The 18,562-nt window shown below is 41.0% G+C and overlaps 1 protein-coding gene across 3 annotated transcripts in view; it reads right to left on the bottom strand.

Moving 5' to 3' along the window:
- Positions 1-18,282, bottom strand: part of LPCAT2 (lysophosphatidylcholine acyltransferase 2) — a 28,373-nt gene extending 10,091 nt beyond the window's left edge. The window contains exons 1-13 of one of the 3 annotated variants that reach the window (XM_042876939.1): positions 18,171-18,241; positions 16,728-16,902; positions 15,497-15,558; positions 13,789-13,928; positions 12,572-12,789; positions 11,192-11,304; positions 8,859-8,919; positions 8,076-8,134; positions 6,799-6,833; positions 4,684-4,738; positions 1,426-1,508; positions 742-867; positions 1-154 (exon numbers count right to left, since the gene is read on the bottom strand). In XM_042876939.1, the coding sequence (XP_042732873.1) occupies positions 1-154; positions 742-867; positions 1,426-1,508; positions 4,684-4,738; positions 6,799-6,833; positions 8,076-8,134; positions 8,859-8,919; positions 11,192-11,304; positions 12,572-12,789; positions 13,789-13,883 (999 nt within the window). In that variant the 5' untranslated portion in view covers positions 13,884-13,928; positions 15,497-15,558; positions 16,728-16,902; positions 18,171-18,241. Of the gene's footprint in view, positions 155-741; positions 868-1,425; positions 1,509-4,683; positions 4,739-6,798; positions 6,834-8,075; positions 8,135-8,858; positions 8,920-11,191; positions 11,305-12,571; positions 12,790-13,788; positions 13,929-15,496; positions 15,559-16,727; positions 16,903-18,170 lie in introns of all 3 variants that reach the window. The other 2 variants (XM_042876937.1, XM_042876936.1) reach the window with 2 other exon arrangements.
- Positions 18,283-18,562: the final 280 nt, after the last annotated feature.

Below are 18,562 nucleotides of genomic sequence, written 5' to 3'. Positions count from 1 at the left end.
TCTGTCAAAGAGTAGAAACAGCTCCCTGAGGACATCTGAAATAGGCAGCTTCAAGTACTCTGCAAATTCCTCAATTCCAATTCTTCCCCCTTTGGAAGCACTTGCAATAGCAGCAAAGGTATCCAACTGCTCTCTCACATGGTTCCATTTTAAGCTAAGCAAACATGAAGGAGAGGAGGTATTTCTAAATGCTGTACATCCAGGCTGATGTTTTATATGAAATCAGCAATTAAGGACTGCCCCCCCACGATTATTAGTATTATAAGCAGACAGTTTTATACTTGGGTATATCAGAATTCCTTAGAGTAACTTCCTAAATCTATTATCATCAGGTTAGTCCAGTAAAGAGGTTTTCATTACCATAAATTCAGGTATAGCATTATTTTTATGCATCATGTGCAAGTGTGATATTCCATGCTTAGCAGCATGGAATATACATCAGCTCTATTAGCTAACTCTCTGTGCAAACACTATTATTGCTACAACATGCAAAGCATCTGATCTCCACAGAAATACAGCTTTGCACCTTGGTTGGAATAAAGATTGCCATGTAACTATTGAAGATTTTTCCAGACAGAGTTGTATAGATGGATGTGTGGCACACATAGCAAGTCTAGATGCACTGTGCACAGACTTCAGATTTGACCACAGCCACACCAGGTCGCTCATCAAGTAGTTTGTTTTTTTGTACACTGTTATCAACTGCAGCATTTCCCTTATCAACAGCTTAACTTCCCTTACTTGAGCTTCTTGCTGATTTTGGTGAACTCCACCAGCCCTGCTTCCATGGGTAAAGTCAGCTGTCCTGCTGAAATCATCAGTCTGCAGTCTTCAAAAGTATGATCAGTGACTGGCACCTTCAAAGCACTGAAACAAAATTAAGGAAATGAAGGAAAAAGACAATCACTGTCTTACACTAAAATGACTTTTAGTTGACTGTTTCTGTTCTCACCACCACAACTTGCCTTAATGCTAATATACAAAACAAGTGATAATTTGTTCTTTTTCTGATGCAGGCAGCATAGAGCAATGCATTCTGTGAAGCAGCACTGTGAAATGACATTACAGTAATTTCATGATGTTTTCATGTTCACAGTTTTGTAAATGCAACCCAGTAGCCTCTAAGAACAAAACACGTCCTTACTCTTGTCAAGCAAGTAAGGGAGCATTTTATTCCAGCATTCCAAGTATCAAACATACTATGTTCCAACATAGGCAGCCTTCTTTATGCTCCACATAAGACCAATCAAAGGGTGTTTTGGTACAAGAATTAGACACCTTCATACAGTACCTAGGACCTGACTGAATGGTGAGGCAGGGTACTTGGTGTACTTTATGGCTGGGCTGTACACAGACATCTAGAGAAGGAAGGTGGATAGGTATGAAAGAAACGTTCTCAAAGATTTTGTTCATGACATTACATACGTTGCCATGGTCTGTCGGACTCTATTGGCAAAAAGAATGGGATCATTTCTTTCTTCCTCAGTAGGAACATAAACAGGCAGAAACTGAAAGAGATGAGTAATCCAATCAATTCAGTAGTCAGAACTTTGTTAACAAAATAGACAACTTCCTGTTAGTCTTTGCAACGAGAAAAACAGAGGGGAAAAAAATGAGCCATGCAATGACAGAGCTGGACACCAGAGGTCTCAAGAGCTTTAGGAACAATTCGAAGTGCACTAGCCACACAAGTAAGATTTTAGTCCAAACTGCCTCTTAGAGATTGATAGAAGCAGCTATAAAAAATAAAAATCAAAACTACAAAGAAAGTAAATGCGTGTATCATAGGAGGTTTAAACACTACGTCTGTAAGAACGAGTCTGAAATTCTTTTCAAAGATTCTTTGTAATTGATGTTATATACCAGAAAAATGTGTATAAGATTTACAGTGTGGTGTTTGTTTTTTTCACACATGCTGCAGTTACACCTGGTACACATTAACTGCATCTGTCAGGATGTGACTGCTAAGTTTTCTGTAAGTTTCTTCTAGCCTGTGGTGAAAATGCTGAGGAATCTTAGTTCTGAATTATAAGAATACTAAATTGGTACAGAATTTTACAAGCCTTGCAAACCAAGATATCTACCCCAGATATCTACATGACACATTTACTGTTAAGGACTTATTCAATGTTGTTTTGTAAGAAGTTGGAGTAGTATTGTGCTAACAATGTACCATAGGTGAATTACTATCTGCCATGCCACAAATGGCATCTTGTCTGCAAAGTACTGTGTGGATGTGTATTCTGGTCCTTCTTCAGTTGACACAGTGTTTGCCTGCAGCTCTGTTTCCTGTGCCTCTTCTCAGTTACGATTATCAGTTATTTCAATTCTGTTACTTCTCACCCTGCAATCCTGCTTTTAAATCCTAGAGTATAGCTATTCTAGAATCATTAAGATGCTGCACACTGTTCAGTGGAAGACACAGTTACTATGTGTCAATGTGTTTCTTCAGTTATATTTTAGTTGTTGGTGATGCATCAATATATTGGTACCTAAGTCCTATTTAAATACAGTCCATCCTGGACAGCCTTTGCCTTTGATTTCAAGGAATGCTGCTTCTTTATGACCAAATCCAGACATTTATGGAATAATTTCTCTATCAAATAGCCATGACACTTTTCTATTTGTAGCTGGGCATTTTCTCTCTGGTAAGGACAGCAGGGGCCCAGCTGCTCACACAAAGTGTTGAGATTTCATTCCTTCTACAAGCAGCTACCAGGTCTGTTCATTCTAACACAGATTCTGGCTCATTACAACTTCCCTGCAGAAGTCATGCAGCTCTTAGGTTGAGGAAGCACAGGCACTCTGTACAAACACAAAGAACTGTGTTATCATTGGCTGAGACGAAATCATAATTCTGAGAAGTTTATCTATGCAAACATGGTTCCTGCTCTTGAAGGTGGTCATTATGTCAGCAGAGGCTGAGGTCTTCCTCAGACCGCAAGTTAGATTTTTGGTAGCTGAAACATCTCATTTAAGAAACCTGCTTAACATTAATGATTAAACCAGTCTGCCAGAAACTACAGCAGGAGGTGATGAATTTGGTTTGCTGTCCTCCTGAGGTGGCATGCAGGATCTCACACACACCCAGCTGCTTATCTGCTGATGACTGCTAAGTATACCTTTGCTGTCAAAATGCAGTCCTGTAAGAACGATTCTTCCCAGCCCTTTCAGTAGCAGAAACACTTCTCTGATCTGCTTTTGGCTTAGTCTCTCTTCCTATGATATCTGCCAAATGCTATACCTTTGGCAGACATAAAACTCAATGCCATTTTTATCAGCTAATTACCAACATACACAATTTTTTAGGCTGTATCTAGAAACACATATAATTCCTTCCTGGACTACAGGAACATCACTGTCCATGCATTGTAGGTAGAGCCAGAGCAACACCAATGGGAAAAGAGGCAGCTTGTTCACAGTATGTGGTAGTAACTGAAGTGTTCGCTGCTGAGAAGTGAACTACTTAGTGACCACTAATAGTGTGATTTCCTCCCTCTCTGGGTAAAACTGTCCCTTCAATTTTGGCCTTTTGGAAACCTTTGTACTGATGCTAAGCAGTTATTTCCACTCTGGTGACACGTACTGCTGTGAAAGCTGCATCTTTCTTCACGTTTCAGTTTCACTGTGGGAACACAATTTTCTAACAGACAAGTTTGAGTTCCTTTCTGAATCGGGGGAAATAAACATTCTAATAGAAGGGCTCCATTGTTTCTTGTTCCCACTTGTATGAATGGCATAGATGTATCCTTCCGTACAAAATCATAAAGAGAATTATATCTTTAGTGCATACTCTGTTAATCTGTCTACTGCACGTATTATAATATACAAGATGTTCCCCTGAAAAGAATTTCTCTGTTTCACAACAAAGAGTTGACTGCTAATTGTTAGCAGCAGTAACACAGCTTGTGCTCAGAGAGCACTACTTTACTGAACTCTGTGTTTTGCAAATAAACAGCAAAACCTATCTGAATGTCTCCCAATGCTCAGGTCCCTAAACTGACATAATCCATACGGATAATCTTTGTGGTCTGCTCAGGAATGTGAAGCACAGCAAACTGATCATACCTCGGTTATCTCTCTCCTCACTACTGCGTTCTGAATGCTGACTCTGACAGGCAGCAAGCTGTTAGAGTAAGTGTACTGATATATGAAGTGCGTATGTTGTGTCAGTTGTCATTTATCTGTCTTTGTGCCGTGCAGCTGACCTTAATGATCAAGAAAACTGGTTCATTATACGAGGCTCAGCTTTCTCCCAGAACAAACACCAGAGTTCCTAAGTAAGCTCTTACTTGCAGCAACCCTTTAGCGTTCAGTCTGGGAAGGTGGTGAGTAAGACAAGGATGCTTTCAAGAGAGCAGGGAAATAAGAAGGTAGGGTAAAAAAATGTGAAGTTGCCTTTAATAGAATGTTTTATATTTGTTATAAATTTGTAACCAGTGAGTTGGCAATGATTTTCCAGTGCTTTAAAATAAAAGTATTTCTGACAGCTTTTATTGGAACTCATCAGACACAGATCTAGCCAACAAATCTCAAAATATTCTCACTATGACTCTCTTCTTGTTGCTGACACAGCTGTTTACTGCTCACTAACAATGATTAATAATGTGGATTAAGTATTTATGCTGAAGTATAAACTCTGTGGCTACTGAATCTGAGTAGAAAGATATTTCTGATTCTTACCTCAACCTCCACTCTTGTGAAGAGCTGACACAGTGTCATTATGCACAGCTCTTTTCTGCAGGAGAGGAAAAAAGAAAGGAAGAATTTAAAATTATGTTTCACAAAGTATTTGCACGTCAGCAGATGAAACACAGCCAATATTGGACAAGGATTTTAAGTACGTGGAAGCTTCCTGAAACGCTGCATTGGAGGTTTTTTTTCTATAAGGCTCCTGCATATATCTGCTGCTTGCTCACTGGGCAGGCAACTTGTTATCAGTTGTCATGCTTATCAACAGTACTGCAAAATTTTTGGTGAGCAAAATACATATAAGTTACTTAATCTTTAAGGATGTGAACACATAATGGATTTTGAAGATTTAAGGGCTTTGATTCTAAGCAGCAGCTTTAGTTCTGTATCCTGCCTTCTCACATCTGCAAAACAACCAGTAACTTCCTTCTGAAGCAGAAGCAGAACTGAAGCAAGGATTTGTAAATTTTTGCTGGCCATTTTGCAAATTATAGTAACATTTGCACAAATGTGTTAACAAAGTGCCAGTGTGTCTGAGGTCTGCAGTAAGGTGAAATTTTAATATTAAGAGGTAGGGGGAGGAAGAACCTGCTGGGGAAAAGGGTAAGCACAGTCACTTCAATTTCTGGTTTGTTCACTATCATTTTTAAGCAGAAATATACACTTGCTCTCTACATCATGTAAATTGTAGTAGGAAGCTTTCAGGAAGTCTTTTGTTTGTGCATTTGAAAAAGTAAAGAGAAAGGGAAAATCTAAGCGATCCTTTCTCTCTGCTGGAATACCTTACTGTTTGATTTCCTATTCCATAATTTTAGGCATGCCTCTCAGTATGACACAAAAATGAAGGGGAAGAAGCAATAAGGGAAGGCAGAAATGGGTCAGGAGGTTTCCACGAGGAGCCTGGTGCTGTCCAGCCTGGGTACAATAGCCAGGAAGCTTTACGGAGACTGTGCCAGGTCTGCCTTTTCTCTCACAGCTAAAGATGTAGCTCCTTTTCAGTCTTCCACCATAAATGCTTCATAGGAATAATCAATACTACGCTACTGAATTTGCAATATGCATTACTATCAGCATGCTGATAAGTGCTGATAACAGCAACAATAATAATTAAACAAATATCTTAGGGAACTCAGTAAGATGAACATTTTTGTGTAGGTCAGCTTTTCAAAATGTCCGAGTTTGCAGGTGCTAGCAATAACTACTGATGCCTTACAAGGCATTTATGATCCACTCCACTAGTTGAGATATATCTCCAAATGATATGCCTTAAAATGTTGGTCACTTAACAGATCAGTATTAGTGCACTTTGATACATTACATATTCCACATGAAAACATGGTGCATGAACCCACATAAATCCACATCATGTTTTTATGTTTATAAGCTGTGTTTTCCAGACAATTTTAATATTTTCTGTACTGGTTAGAAGAGTTTTTTATAATACAGTATTTTAGCATATTAGAAGGCCACCCATGTTGAGGAAAAAAATGCAGAGATACACAGCCTAAATGGTCTATTGAAGCATTTTTCTTTGTTTCCATGTCAGATACTATAAATTTAGCTTCTTCATTGACATTCCAAACACCAACTGCTTTTGTTGAGTCCAGCAAAAATAATAACCTGAAGAGTCCAAGGCATGGGAATAGAAAGATGGGGAAATAATAATCATTGTGTTGCCCACAGCCACTTACTATCGTGTGACTCTTCAAAAAGGTGGAGGAATGAATAAATTGAGGGTATAAAATGACGTTTATTTTTTCTTGTTTGCATATCATGTAGTGAACTGTTAACATCTGTAGGTTTTGATGACTATTGACTGATTGTTTCAAAAAAAAAATCATTTCAAATTTTTCCTGTTGTGATGTGCAGAACAGCAGAGAAAATTGAACAAAACAGTGGCAGAACTAGAAATAACACTTTCTCATTCGTAAATTCCTTTTCTGTCCATTCAGATACGATACCTACAGCATTACATCAAATATTTTCCCCTCATAAAAAGAGATCTAGGAGATCACATGCCCTGGCTTAGCCCAATCTATCTGGCAGACTGTTTAGTAATGAGGAAAAAAATATCCATGCAATTTTCAGTAGGATTAAGAAACTTACAGTGAATAGCCTTGCCATGTCCAGGTCACAGTATCCTAAGGAAAAAATTAAAACAGAAATGTCTGAGGAAACAGATGAGAGTTAAAATGCAGAAAGGTTACAGCATAAGACAAGCATAAGCTTAGTAAGAGCAGATGATGCTTTGATAGTCCTGTAGAGAAAATGAAGGTGTAAATACAACTAGGATTCCTTGCCTTAAAAATTTGGAAAAAAAGAATAATTGGGAATTAAAATTAAGTGGTTATTTGGGCTTCTTACATCATTTTAACTGAAACAGCAGAAAAGTAGAAGAGCATCTAATAAGACTTCTTCAGAAAACTCTGCCAGTCCACTTAGAAAGGCACCCTCAGAAATACTCTGGAAATAGCTTTCAGGGATATCTTTGCATAGGTAATCTATCATGCTTTTTCTTTGCTTTTTGAGCTTTTTTTTCTTCTTGTTCTGTGTTTATTGCTTCCTAGATATTGTTCTTACAATGTGTACTGCAGATCCTTAAATCCTACTGGTAAAATGCATCAATCCCTTCAGCGGTTCACTGTTTAGAAACAGAACTGCAAAAGGATTTTACAAGGGAATCAACATAAATAAAAACAATCACTTGTTTTCCATCTTGAAAGACACTAGGAATGAAAATGTTGGTCTTTTTGTTCTTTTGGTCAGGCCTGGGTTTTTTTGGATGAAGAAGAAATAAAAAACTAAATAACAGTCTGCTAGACTCATATCCTGGTATTACACCTGCCAGGGAAACAGAGCCATATGGCTCCAGTCCTGTACTTGGCAGAGACTGCAAACATGTATCCAGCAAAACAAGAAAAGTTGCACAAAGAGAACCATCTGCAAAGCTGCCCTCCCCAGCTGCCTGAAGGAAGGGGGGTGCTGGAAGCATTGCATGGTTCAGCTTCGCTTTTGTTCCGAAAACCCATTTGCAGTAAGAGTATTTTAAGCTTAACCCAGAAAAGGATGACTGGTAAGGAAGCAGCATGCATTTCAGACTTCAAAGTCCAGGCTCTGTGGCTTTGTAGGAAGTTTCTAACTTCCGCTGCAATACTTCTCTGCACTTCCTCTTATTTTACTACAGCTGAGAAGCCCAAAAGTAATTTTCTCACAGTCAGAATAGCAACTAGTCCATCTGATTCTTGGGAGGCTTGGAATCCTCCAGTGTTAAAACTCGGATGATAAATTCTTCAAATTTTTGCCAAAGCAAAATATTTAGCTTAGATACATTTGAAGTCAATATTTTGACCTCCAGATTAGTAGTACAAAATTGTGCTGCATACCAGCTTGTTGGGATATCGGAGCAAAACAGGTTGCACAGGAACTCCAGGAATGAATGCACCTGCAACCACAAATTAGTATTGGTTCTTAAGGCTGAGCTTTATACAGCAATTAGAAGTTTTAAGAGATTCACATCAGACATGATATCAGGAAGGAGACATTTTTTAAAAGACCAGAAGAATGGAAAGAATTTTTCTCTTTCCATAACATCATCACTGCAATTAGCAAGATGTCAAAACAGAAAACAGCTCAACTCCATTTCAGGGAGAAAGGGCTGCCTCAGATTCCTGGACTGTTCAAACTGATTTTCTATGCATTTCTGCCCACTGGTCATCATTTGTTTAAAAAGATTAGATTCTCACAAGGCTACTGGGCATTTCCTAGTAAGCGATATGGATCTGAGCATGTGGCACTGGTTTTGTAACTTTGCTACCAAAGAAACTGTACAACAGTAAGAAAGAGCACTGTGGCTACAACTGAAGTGCAGCACAACTATCAGTATGCACAACAGTCAGTGATGCTATCAAGCATCTTTCATTGTTAAGAATGCATCACAGATATTTTGCATCCTATAAGATAGTAAAAGGGAGAAAACTAAAATGATAGTGCAAAACAGTGGGCTTAATGCCACTGAAATGTCATTACTACAATACTGAAGCTTTAACAATATAAGACATTAGTAAAATGCTGTTGTAATATATCTGTTGAAGTATAGGCCTTACTAGAGCTACCAGATCAGTATTTCATACAGTATTTTCCACCAGAAATACTACAAAATCTCTCACCTTGTTTAAATGTGATCAGACAAGATCGGTTTGTGCAGGTGCCTTCTGGGAAAATCAGTATCTTGGATTTAAAGAGAAAGAAAGCAAATATATACACATCATAGAAGGATTATACTTCAGCATCGGTTACGGGAAGGCTGAATGTTTATGCAAGCTCTGTGATATGTTACACTGCGTCACAAGATTACCATTACTGTCTCAACAAGAACAGAATGAATTAGTGAAGGATGCCCACAGTAATAACAACCTGATTTATCTTGGAGACAAATGTATTTTTTTAAAGAGAGAAATATGGGGAATGGCCTTTATCAGTTCAGAATTATGGTACAAAAAGCTTCCAGTGTTTGACTTGAAATGTTTAGTGCTGCTAATAATGTGAGGACTGTATATCTTACCATATAAACATCAAGAGTCTGGGCTGACATGAAGCGCAGGAGGTACCCGAACATTAAAAGGCACAGATGCTATCAACATGAGCGAGTATGCTAGCTGTGATAAGAAGATCATGGTTTAAGGGGTAGGAGCAAAAGGTGGAGCATAGGTGTATTTCTTAAGCAGAACTATTGTAGTGTCACACCCTGCACGACCTCTGAATGATTCAGACACACTGAACACCCAGAAGGACTCTGAATTAGATTCTGAAAGATACTGGATTAAATGCAGTGTGAAACACTGAATTCAACTCCCTCTAGAATACAAAGAAGCTTTATATTTCTTATATCAATACAGGATTGACCATAAGCAGCATTCCAAAAAATCTCAGCACAAGAACTGGTCTGGATCAGAATTGTTCAGGGTCTATTCCCACTTCAGTATGAACGAATGGGTCACGGCTAAACAAAAGAGACACTGGCTGTGCTAAGTACAACAGACACAGCTACACAATTTGTTTTACAGTTAGTCCTTCACTGCATGTTCCACAATCAGAAATTGTTTGCTATGGACATAAAAACAGAAATGCTTCTATTCAGCCATATGTCATAAACCCTGGGAAAGAAATCAGTGTCTGAACCATACTCTCCTTCCCCTTTTGTTTTGGTACAGGGTTGGGAGAAGCAGTACTCAGGACTTCATGCTATTAATAAGCACAAGTGTTGCCTAGCCTGTTGTGTTTTCATTTTAGGAGAAAGGAACTGGGAACTCAGCTAGTCCTTTCCTAGTGTGCTAAGAGAATGCAGACTCTGAGGAGGATATCACACACATCATCTTGTGATCAAGTTGCTAAAAAATAAAATAAAATCTTGGATATTGAATCATACAATATTAGTGCCATAACACAGAGGCAGAATTAGTGTAAAGCCAGCTCCCCTTTCCTTCCCATGCAGCTTTCAGCAGAGATTATTTTCTGGAATCATTTAATCCATAACAGCTTAGCAAATCATAAACATAAGTGTAGTTTCTAAGAATAGTATTACCAAAAAAAAAAAAAAAAAAAAAGAGAAAAGCCTTGCTAGCTTTCACACACAGAGATTTAGAACCCTCCACACAGCTGACAAGCTGAAAAGTAATTGAGGCAGCATGAGACCACAGTCAATACAATGGAAGAGCGCAGGAAAGCGCTGCTAGACGAGATGTTAGTAAGTTTATAGTTCTGCCAAGTCTTTCCTCTTGCAGTGGATGCAGATCTCCATCCCAGACTTCTGCCTATCAGAGTAGCATTTCTGCCTCAACTCTCTTCTACTTCAGAGCAACCCCTGTCCCAGGAACTTTTAAGTCTTCATGATGGAATGCCAGGCAAGGCCTAGAAGCACAACAGCAGCTTGCTGCTGAGGAATGACCATGAGAAACAGTGTGCAGAACTGGTGCTTCCAGATTTAAATCTTTCCACAATTCAGACCAATCTAAAAGCCTTTGTTTGTACTGCATTATTAACCCAAAGAGTAAACTGACCTTCAGCTCAGCTGTTTATCACATGTGAAATGGGTGTGTTAAGCCTAAGTACTGCTGGTAATGGAGCCTGCACAACCTGGATTACTCCTCAACTGTTACAAGCACAGCTCTGTGATGTAGCTTCTCACACATGCTGTCCTGAGAATAGTGATTCACACATACCAATGCTACTGTGAAGGCAGTATGTTAAGAATAAAAATTGGAAAAAGAAATTCAAGAGCATTTGCATTTTAGAACAGAAATTTTTACTGTCTGGATTGAAATCATTCATATGTCATGACCAGATTTCCTGGGGCATCAGCCTCTTTTCTTCCTTTCCTAAACCCGTATAGACCTGAGAGCTGATCTGAGATGCCAAGATGCTATTCAGCTAGGCACTGCCTGACACTATGATGCACAGAGTATATGGATATATTACAGAAGAGCAGTGGTATGTTTATTACCTGTGGCCACTGGCCTCTTGACAGTGCCCGGCTACTTATCTCAGCGACTGTATTCTTACGTGAATCGGGGTCTTGACGAGAAACTGCTACAGGTTGAAGGGAACTTAAAATTGCTGTGAAAGAGATCAAATTTTATTTGTTTTGCACACGTTCAAGGCAACCTTGTAATAAAAGCTTGGAATTCTCACACTAGGAGACAAACTCTGCACAAACAGCTTTCAAACTAAATAGATAAGAAAAGTATTATTGTCCTAATTCTGCAAAAGAGTAAGACACAGAAAACATACAACTGTAAGCTGAGGAGCTTGGCAGTAGGTTTAAACATACCAAATTCACTCAAGCATGCTCTACTAATAGGGCTGTTATCCTTCACGGAGCATTTCCCCATAGTTTTGAGCAACAGACCTGACCAGGCACCCACTCATGGGCCTCAATTGGGCCTAAATCATGCAGACTGCAACAAGGAAGCAGTCGGAGCCCACAGCGAAGAAATAGGAAGTCCCTTTGCAGTTACAAAGCATATTTGTATGTACATGGAAAAAGACACACCAAGAAACCAACAAACCAACTAGATCAGCACAACTAATTTAATGAGGTCTGTATCAGAAGGTGTGGACATACTGAGATGTGATGAGAAGGTTGGGAAAGAATTATCTTCTGTGTCTCACTCCTGTGCTTTTAAAAAAAGATAAATACACGCTCAGTTCCTACCAGGACACTTGTCTATGTAGCCTACTGAGTTCAGTCTGGGGTTACTGTTGGCTTATTATTTTAAAAGCCCTAAGAGAGATATAGCAAGCAGAAAGCCTGATGCTGATTCTAGTAATAACGCAAACTGGGATTCCTTTGTGTTCCAGAAGGAGGAGGAAATAACAGAAGCATGATTCAGCTGATCTTTTCCATTCTCTGCATTTCCTTTTTCAGTAACTTTTCTTTTGTTCCTTCCTTGTTTGACTATCATTAAAAAACAAATAAAAAAACCAACATAGCAGTGCTGTAAGCTTAAGCTTATGAGTATGATATTTTCCAGACTGATGTAGTTCCAGTCTGTCTTGAAACAATCTTCACCAATCCATACTCTATGTTTATGGGCCATACTGTTAACAGCAGCCAGATTATTAAAGCTACCTACTGAGAGACTTTCAGAGAAAGTTACTATTCTGAGATGCTATGAAACATGTTTTCAATGGACAGTACATTTAAAATGGTATTACATTCCATGCCTGGAAGGCAACAGCATACTCTGACCAACTCAGAAAGACAAACTGTCCCAGTGATTTCACTGAAAATAATCAGTATCTTTGGAACTTAAGGATTTAAAAAGCCTGCTCCTTCATCAGTTTCAGAGATAAGACATCTTATTTTTTCATAAATACTTACTGCCAAATACCGGAGTTGAAAGGTTCTCTGCTCTAGATACTATTGATGGCATTCCAGTTAAGGCAGAAACAATGGCATCGAAAAAGCTTGAATGAGGAGCTGCAACAAAGATTGGGGCTTCCTGTAGACTCGCCACTTTCCCTTTTACTTTAACTTGGAAACCCATTACAAAGAACAGGGTACGAGTTAGGCATGAGAGGGTTGTCTGGATCATCCTCCTTGTGAACAGAAACACAAAAACATCATCCAGGTTACAGCTAGTACTCTGAACAAATACCTAGCTCTCACCAGCACTGTGGGCAGGCACAGGACAGCAATACTACTCGAAAGGAGAGCATTGGGGACTATTTTTTTTTTTTTTTTTTTAATGTTGGCATTTACAATATTATATTTACAATTTTAAAGATAAGACAATGTAAAGCATCTTCTCCAGTACAGTTCCCCCTGTTCCCCAGGTATGCTATTATTCTTGCTGTATTTTATAGCACTTGAGCACGATGCTATTGAGAGGGCAGGATAAGTGCTTAGCAGATTCAGCATCATTGTTGTGAGAACATACATCACTCCAGTTCTGTTCTTTTTTGATCATTTTTAATCATGTAAGATTAAATAACATAAATGGGACGAGCTCCCTCAGTGGGACTATCATTTCTTGGCCTGGTTACTGCTCACTTCATGTGTCTCCTCTTCCTGCACGTAGCTGCAAAGTGTTGCAATGAGAAGAGACCCAGAAGCTGAGTGACTAAAACCAGAACACACAAAGGCAGCTTTAGAATACTCCTCCTTAGCATCACAGCTAAGAGAGAAACTGTCAAAGCTAATTTCGTTCCACATGAAAATTCAGCAAAGCTTCGTTCAGCTAAGTAACATTACCAAATACTTTTTAAAATAGTTTTCTTTCTCAAATATTCCTACTTGCATCATTACTGAAATAAGTCCTGGCTTACTGACAGTCTGTTAATAATGCTTTTTATAAAGATGTATCTCAGTCTCAAGGAACTCAAAAATTTACTTATTGAAAAGCTTCGCTATGGTTGTAAAATACTCTCATCAAAAAACTGCTTCCCCTGCAACAGTAAAAATAAGATTTGACAGAGGACTCCTCTTTAATCAAAAGGAGGAAGAGAGTGTGAGGAAAAAAATACTTTGGACACTGGCTTTGTGTTATTAAAAAAGCCCACAAACATAGAGCTCAACAAATATTGGTCACTTGTTACCTTCTCCATCCTTTAAGTGGCACTGATGCTCCTCCAGCGTGATGGAAAGTTGCAGCTGAAGCAGACAGCCAGGACAGCAGTAAAAGGATTACCATACATATGGCACGAAGAGGTAGCAAGATAATCCCCAGAAGAACAAGCTGGAAAAAGAGAGAGGAAATTCTGAAGAAATGGCATCAAAACAAATAAATATCTACGCAGTTACATTTAATGAATTTTAACACACAGAAATTACTACTATATGTCTTAATGTATGCTAGTACTAATGAGTCCAGTTTTCATACAGGGAACTTTAGTCACTCATAGCATTTCAAAATATATTTTCAGATTACCATTTCAGCTGGAAGTGGAACATCTGATTATTTGGGTTTTTGGCTTGGATGTTGTTAACAGAGAAGGTAATCAGAGTTTGCCATAGTTTATACTTAGACTTGGTCTGCAGCATACAACAAGGTCAGATGAGTCTGACCAGCTGCTGTGTACCTCTACTACAGAGCTTCTATCACTAACCACCATCTGTCTAAAAGCCAAGTGGGATTGCTAAGATGATCACAGTGTACTTCAACCTTTTAAAAACAATCTTGTGTTGAGCCACAGCACTGCTGTGAGCGATTCTCACTGCTACGGCTTGCAGCAGCGCAGAGGCAACGCGACTTCATTTCCCGTTAGGCAAACAGGAGTTCTCAGTAAAACCACACTCATATTTTAAGGCATGGGTTCAGACCTTACAGTGCCCTAGGAGCTGCAGCAGCAGTTCTAGGCTGATTGCCTTTGGAAGCAGTTTGCTCACAGCCTGCACTACACAGACAGTAGAACCCAGCTACCAGGAAGACTAACTTCTTGTCTCCTGTCTGCGTCAAGCATCCTGGCTGTTAACTTCTGCCCTAGCACTCCTTTAATCTTTCAGAATAAGCTGGAAAATCATAGTTCCTTTCCTCCTCGCAATCAGGAGACCATTTCTAACTTGAAGCAAACTTTTGGGAGAGTTTTATTATGGTTGCAGCCTTCCAAGCTAGGTACCAAAGTCAGTCTAGAAAGACCCAGGCTCACACTGCTGGTCAGTTCTCCAAATGCAATTATATGGGGAGCTGGAGGCACGAGAGCCACTTACATGCCCTGCTTGCAAATAATCCTCAAATATTAGCCCCAGCCCCCAAGAAGGAATTTTTAGCTTGCTTTTTTTTTTTTTTTTTTTTTCCCATGCACAGCTCCAGCAAAAAGGTGTATTGGTACAAGGTTGTTAACAGCTTGTTGTAGTGCAGGGCAGGGCAGGAAGAAATTCTTTATTCTTGTACCCCAGTAAATTACTTTAGAAGCCATATCCTGAAGGCTGTCCTTTGTGGCACAACAGCAGTGCTACACAGATTGAGCAAGCACAGCCTGGGTGGAAGGTGAGCTGCTTTAGCCTGGGGAAGTCAGTGCAGCTTTCCTGGCAGGCTGTGAGCTGCTCTGTGTGCGTACATGGCACAAAACAATACATACCCATGCAGAACTGTTGGAGTGGGCATTTTTTTACATTTGCACAGTGCTCCTCAAAACTTAGCATTTGGTTGTACCAGCAGCCACTGACTGACAGCTCCATCAATTCAAATATGGTAAAGTTATTCAATAATACGTAAGTTTCAGCTTTCAGATTTTGATAAGCACTTAGCTTGCAGTTCTGCAGTAACATCCACTGTTCTACAGAACTTCTGATGCTGTAACACACCTTATGAATTCATCCAGGAAGTCTGCATTGCTATTCAATTGTTTTTTGGGTGAGGTATCAGCCTGTGTAAAACGACAAAAAGAATCTGACTCATGACTTTTAACCTTAAGTTTTACACCAGTTCTATTCAAATAATTACTGAGTCATCTGTTACGTTCCCTTTTTAAAATCTGAATGATCTGTAGTCACAAACTGCCAACAGCTGACCAGTGGATTTGAATATGGTGAAGGAACACACAGGTTTCTGTATGTCATATCAGATCAGATAATTAATTTGTGAGCTTTACCACAACTGAACAACAGTGCTTCTCTTTCAAAATCAGCCTTTTTAGTCAGCTTTTCAGCAACAACTACTTACTGTACAGGAAAAGCAAGGCTTTGAATAAGTTTTACAAAACCGTTTGCAACTTAAATATTTGAACTATGACTATTAATTAATACCTCTTTTCTTTCAAAAGCAACAAATTATTTTAGTACATTTGCAATATAAGCATCTTCGAGTCTTACTAATCCAATTCTTGAATGTATTAGCTTGGATCCAGCTTTCCTTTCATCAACACAGTTCTTCCTCACAGTTCTGCCCCTCAACTCCTTTCCAGTTCCATTCTCGTGTCCTCCTACTGTTCTCTTGTCAACATCCAGAAGAGGCTCTGGCCTTAGTCTTCTAAACCCAATTGTAATGACAGGGACTAAGAGGAACTTTGGGCCTTTGGGGCTCTCTCACATTTTGCAAAAGGCACAGTGACCACCTATCAAACTTGACAGTGGGTACACTGTAAATGAGGATAAGGAGAAGGTGTTGCAGCTTAAGATCTGTAAGCGCTGCCACATAAGCTGGGCATGATAATTTGCTTCTTGCAGCATACAATTATTCTAACATTAAAGTTGTATATAAGTAGTCAGGGAAGTGCATTAGTAACTTCATGGACAATACCGAAAGGACTAATGTCAGCAGCTGGGCTTGAGAGATTTGGCCTTGGGCACTTATTGCTCCTACCCTCTTTGGTGCCAGACACAGTAAATATGAAGAATTCAGGTAGCAAGTCTCTCAAAATCAGATATTCCCTATCACATGCATCCACTCTAGTGGGATCTATAAATCCAGTTCAACAGTTCAGTTGTATTCTGTAGTATGAAATAGGAGGTGTAAGCATGGATTAGCGTGTTTTCACTAAAACGATCTTTTTCCTTTATGGGAAAAAAAAAAAAAAAGGACTGAATGTGCACTGACCTACAATGAAAAACAAGGATGCGGTAGCAGAAGCAAAACAGTTCCTCCCTCAAAACTTTAATAAATTCATTAATCTATTTTAGGCAGATGCACAGGTGGTGCTGATGTGCTGATGCAGGCTGTCAGCTTTCTAGGTCACTGTGTAATGAGGCAGAGTTGATTTCTGCTCCATCAGCTGCAGAGGTGGGTAAAAAAAGAAAAGGACAGAAAAGAGAAAGGTCAAGGTAGGATAGAAAAGTGCTAGAGAAAAATGTACAGAACACAGGTACAAAGTTCAGCAACTACTGAGTAGGACCTGAGTCACTCATTTCTGTATGCAGTAGTCACAAAGACAGAACTACCCTGAGTCATCTCAAGCACTATTCCCCAAATGAGGAATCACCTAGTTCTTTCTGTGCAAGGTGCCTGTAGCCACATAACCTTTCACTGCCGCAGTCAACAGCAATGACTGCAAAGCTGCATCACAGCTCACTGGTTCCAGTCCCTGCCCCAGCAGAGCGCCGTTCCCTCCTGCTGCACTGTGGAGCTATGCGTGGAATGTACTTTGCTTTAAAACATCCCATGATTTTCATCCCTTCTTCCTGAAGGAAAAGATATATCTGTGGTAGCTAAAATGGCAATCGGAGCCTAAAACTAGTATGCACTAGTAGTTGTGCACCCCTGCAAAGAACAGCCAGCACACTGTCCATGTCTGGAACCTCATCAGGAAACTGCTATCAGTACCCGGGCTTCATGCCTGCAGCTACCGGTTCGGATGCACCTGAGATGTGTCTGAGGCCACCAGTAAAACAAGGGATAAAGAGATTTGAAACTGTTTTCCAGGTTCCTCAAATTTCCTCTCCCCAGCTTCCTTCAGGGCAAACATTGTTTATAACTTTCGGAAAAGCTATATGAAACATAAAATATTTATTTGTAACAACCAGCAGAAATTTGCCGTGAGTTCCTACACAGCGATGTGCTCATCATCCTCACGGAGGTGTCACTGAGTACAGCTCTTAAAACGAAGCTGTTTCAAAATCAATGCCCAGAAGCTGTTTGCTTTCTTCACCGCACAAGCCCCCGACAGCCCGCCGTGCAGCGGTGCCGACACCACGCACAGCAACGCATTGCGGCCGCTCACGCAGGGTGCAGGCGTTCCGTTTTCCCTAAGAGCAGCGCGTTATCTGCAGTCACGGTGCAAACCAGCCGCAGTTCGGTCCCGCACAGGAGGCTGAAGCTGCAGGCTGCGCACGGTGCGGAGCGGGCTGCCGGCTGTACGACGCCTAACGGACAGCGCGGCTTCCGGACGCCCCGCCGTCACACGCGGCACGGCGCGCCGTCCTCGCAACGCGGCCTCCGGCTTTCGCCCGTCCCGCCGCCGACGATCCGCGGGCTCCGACACGCGCCGAGGCCGCCGCGGCGGGAGGCTCGGATCCCGGCTCCGCGCCGCGCCGCCAGCCTTACCCGCAGCTTGTCCCTTGCGCTCGGTCCGCCCGGGTGGACGAAGGGGTTGGGAACGACGGGCGGGGAGAAGGACTGCTGCCGGGGCAGCGGCAGCGCGCGCTGCGCCATGCCCGCGACACCGCCGCGCCGACGCCCCGGGCGATGTTTGCGCATGAGCCGCGGCCGGGGGGGCGCCACAGCCGTGCCCGGTGCTGACCGGCGCTGCCCCGCCCGGCGAGCCGCCCATAACCAACCGCTCGCGCCCAGGGAGCCGTTGGGCTCGCGCACGGTCCCGCGCGCCTCCTGAGGCGCGAGCTGCTGGGCGGGAACCGGGTGCGCACGGCGTTCTGCCGTTCTCCCTTCGCTGCCTCCCGAGCTGTAGCCCGGCACCCTCCTTCCCCGCAGCCCTCGTT

The sequence above is a fragment of the Lagopus leucura genome, unplaced genomic scaffold (assembly GCF_019238085.1).
Source record: "Lagopus leucura isolate 7727_CA_CO unplaced genomic scaffold, USGS_WTPT01 Super-Scaffold_100017, whole genome shotgun sequence".
NCBI lineage: Eukaryota > Metazoa > Chordata > Aves > Galliformes > Phasianidae > Lagopus > Lagopus leucura.
The sequence above is the reverse complement of the archived record's forward strand: the minus strand, read 5'-3'. Positions and strand labels throughout refer to the sequence as shown.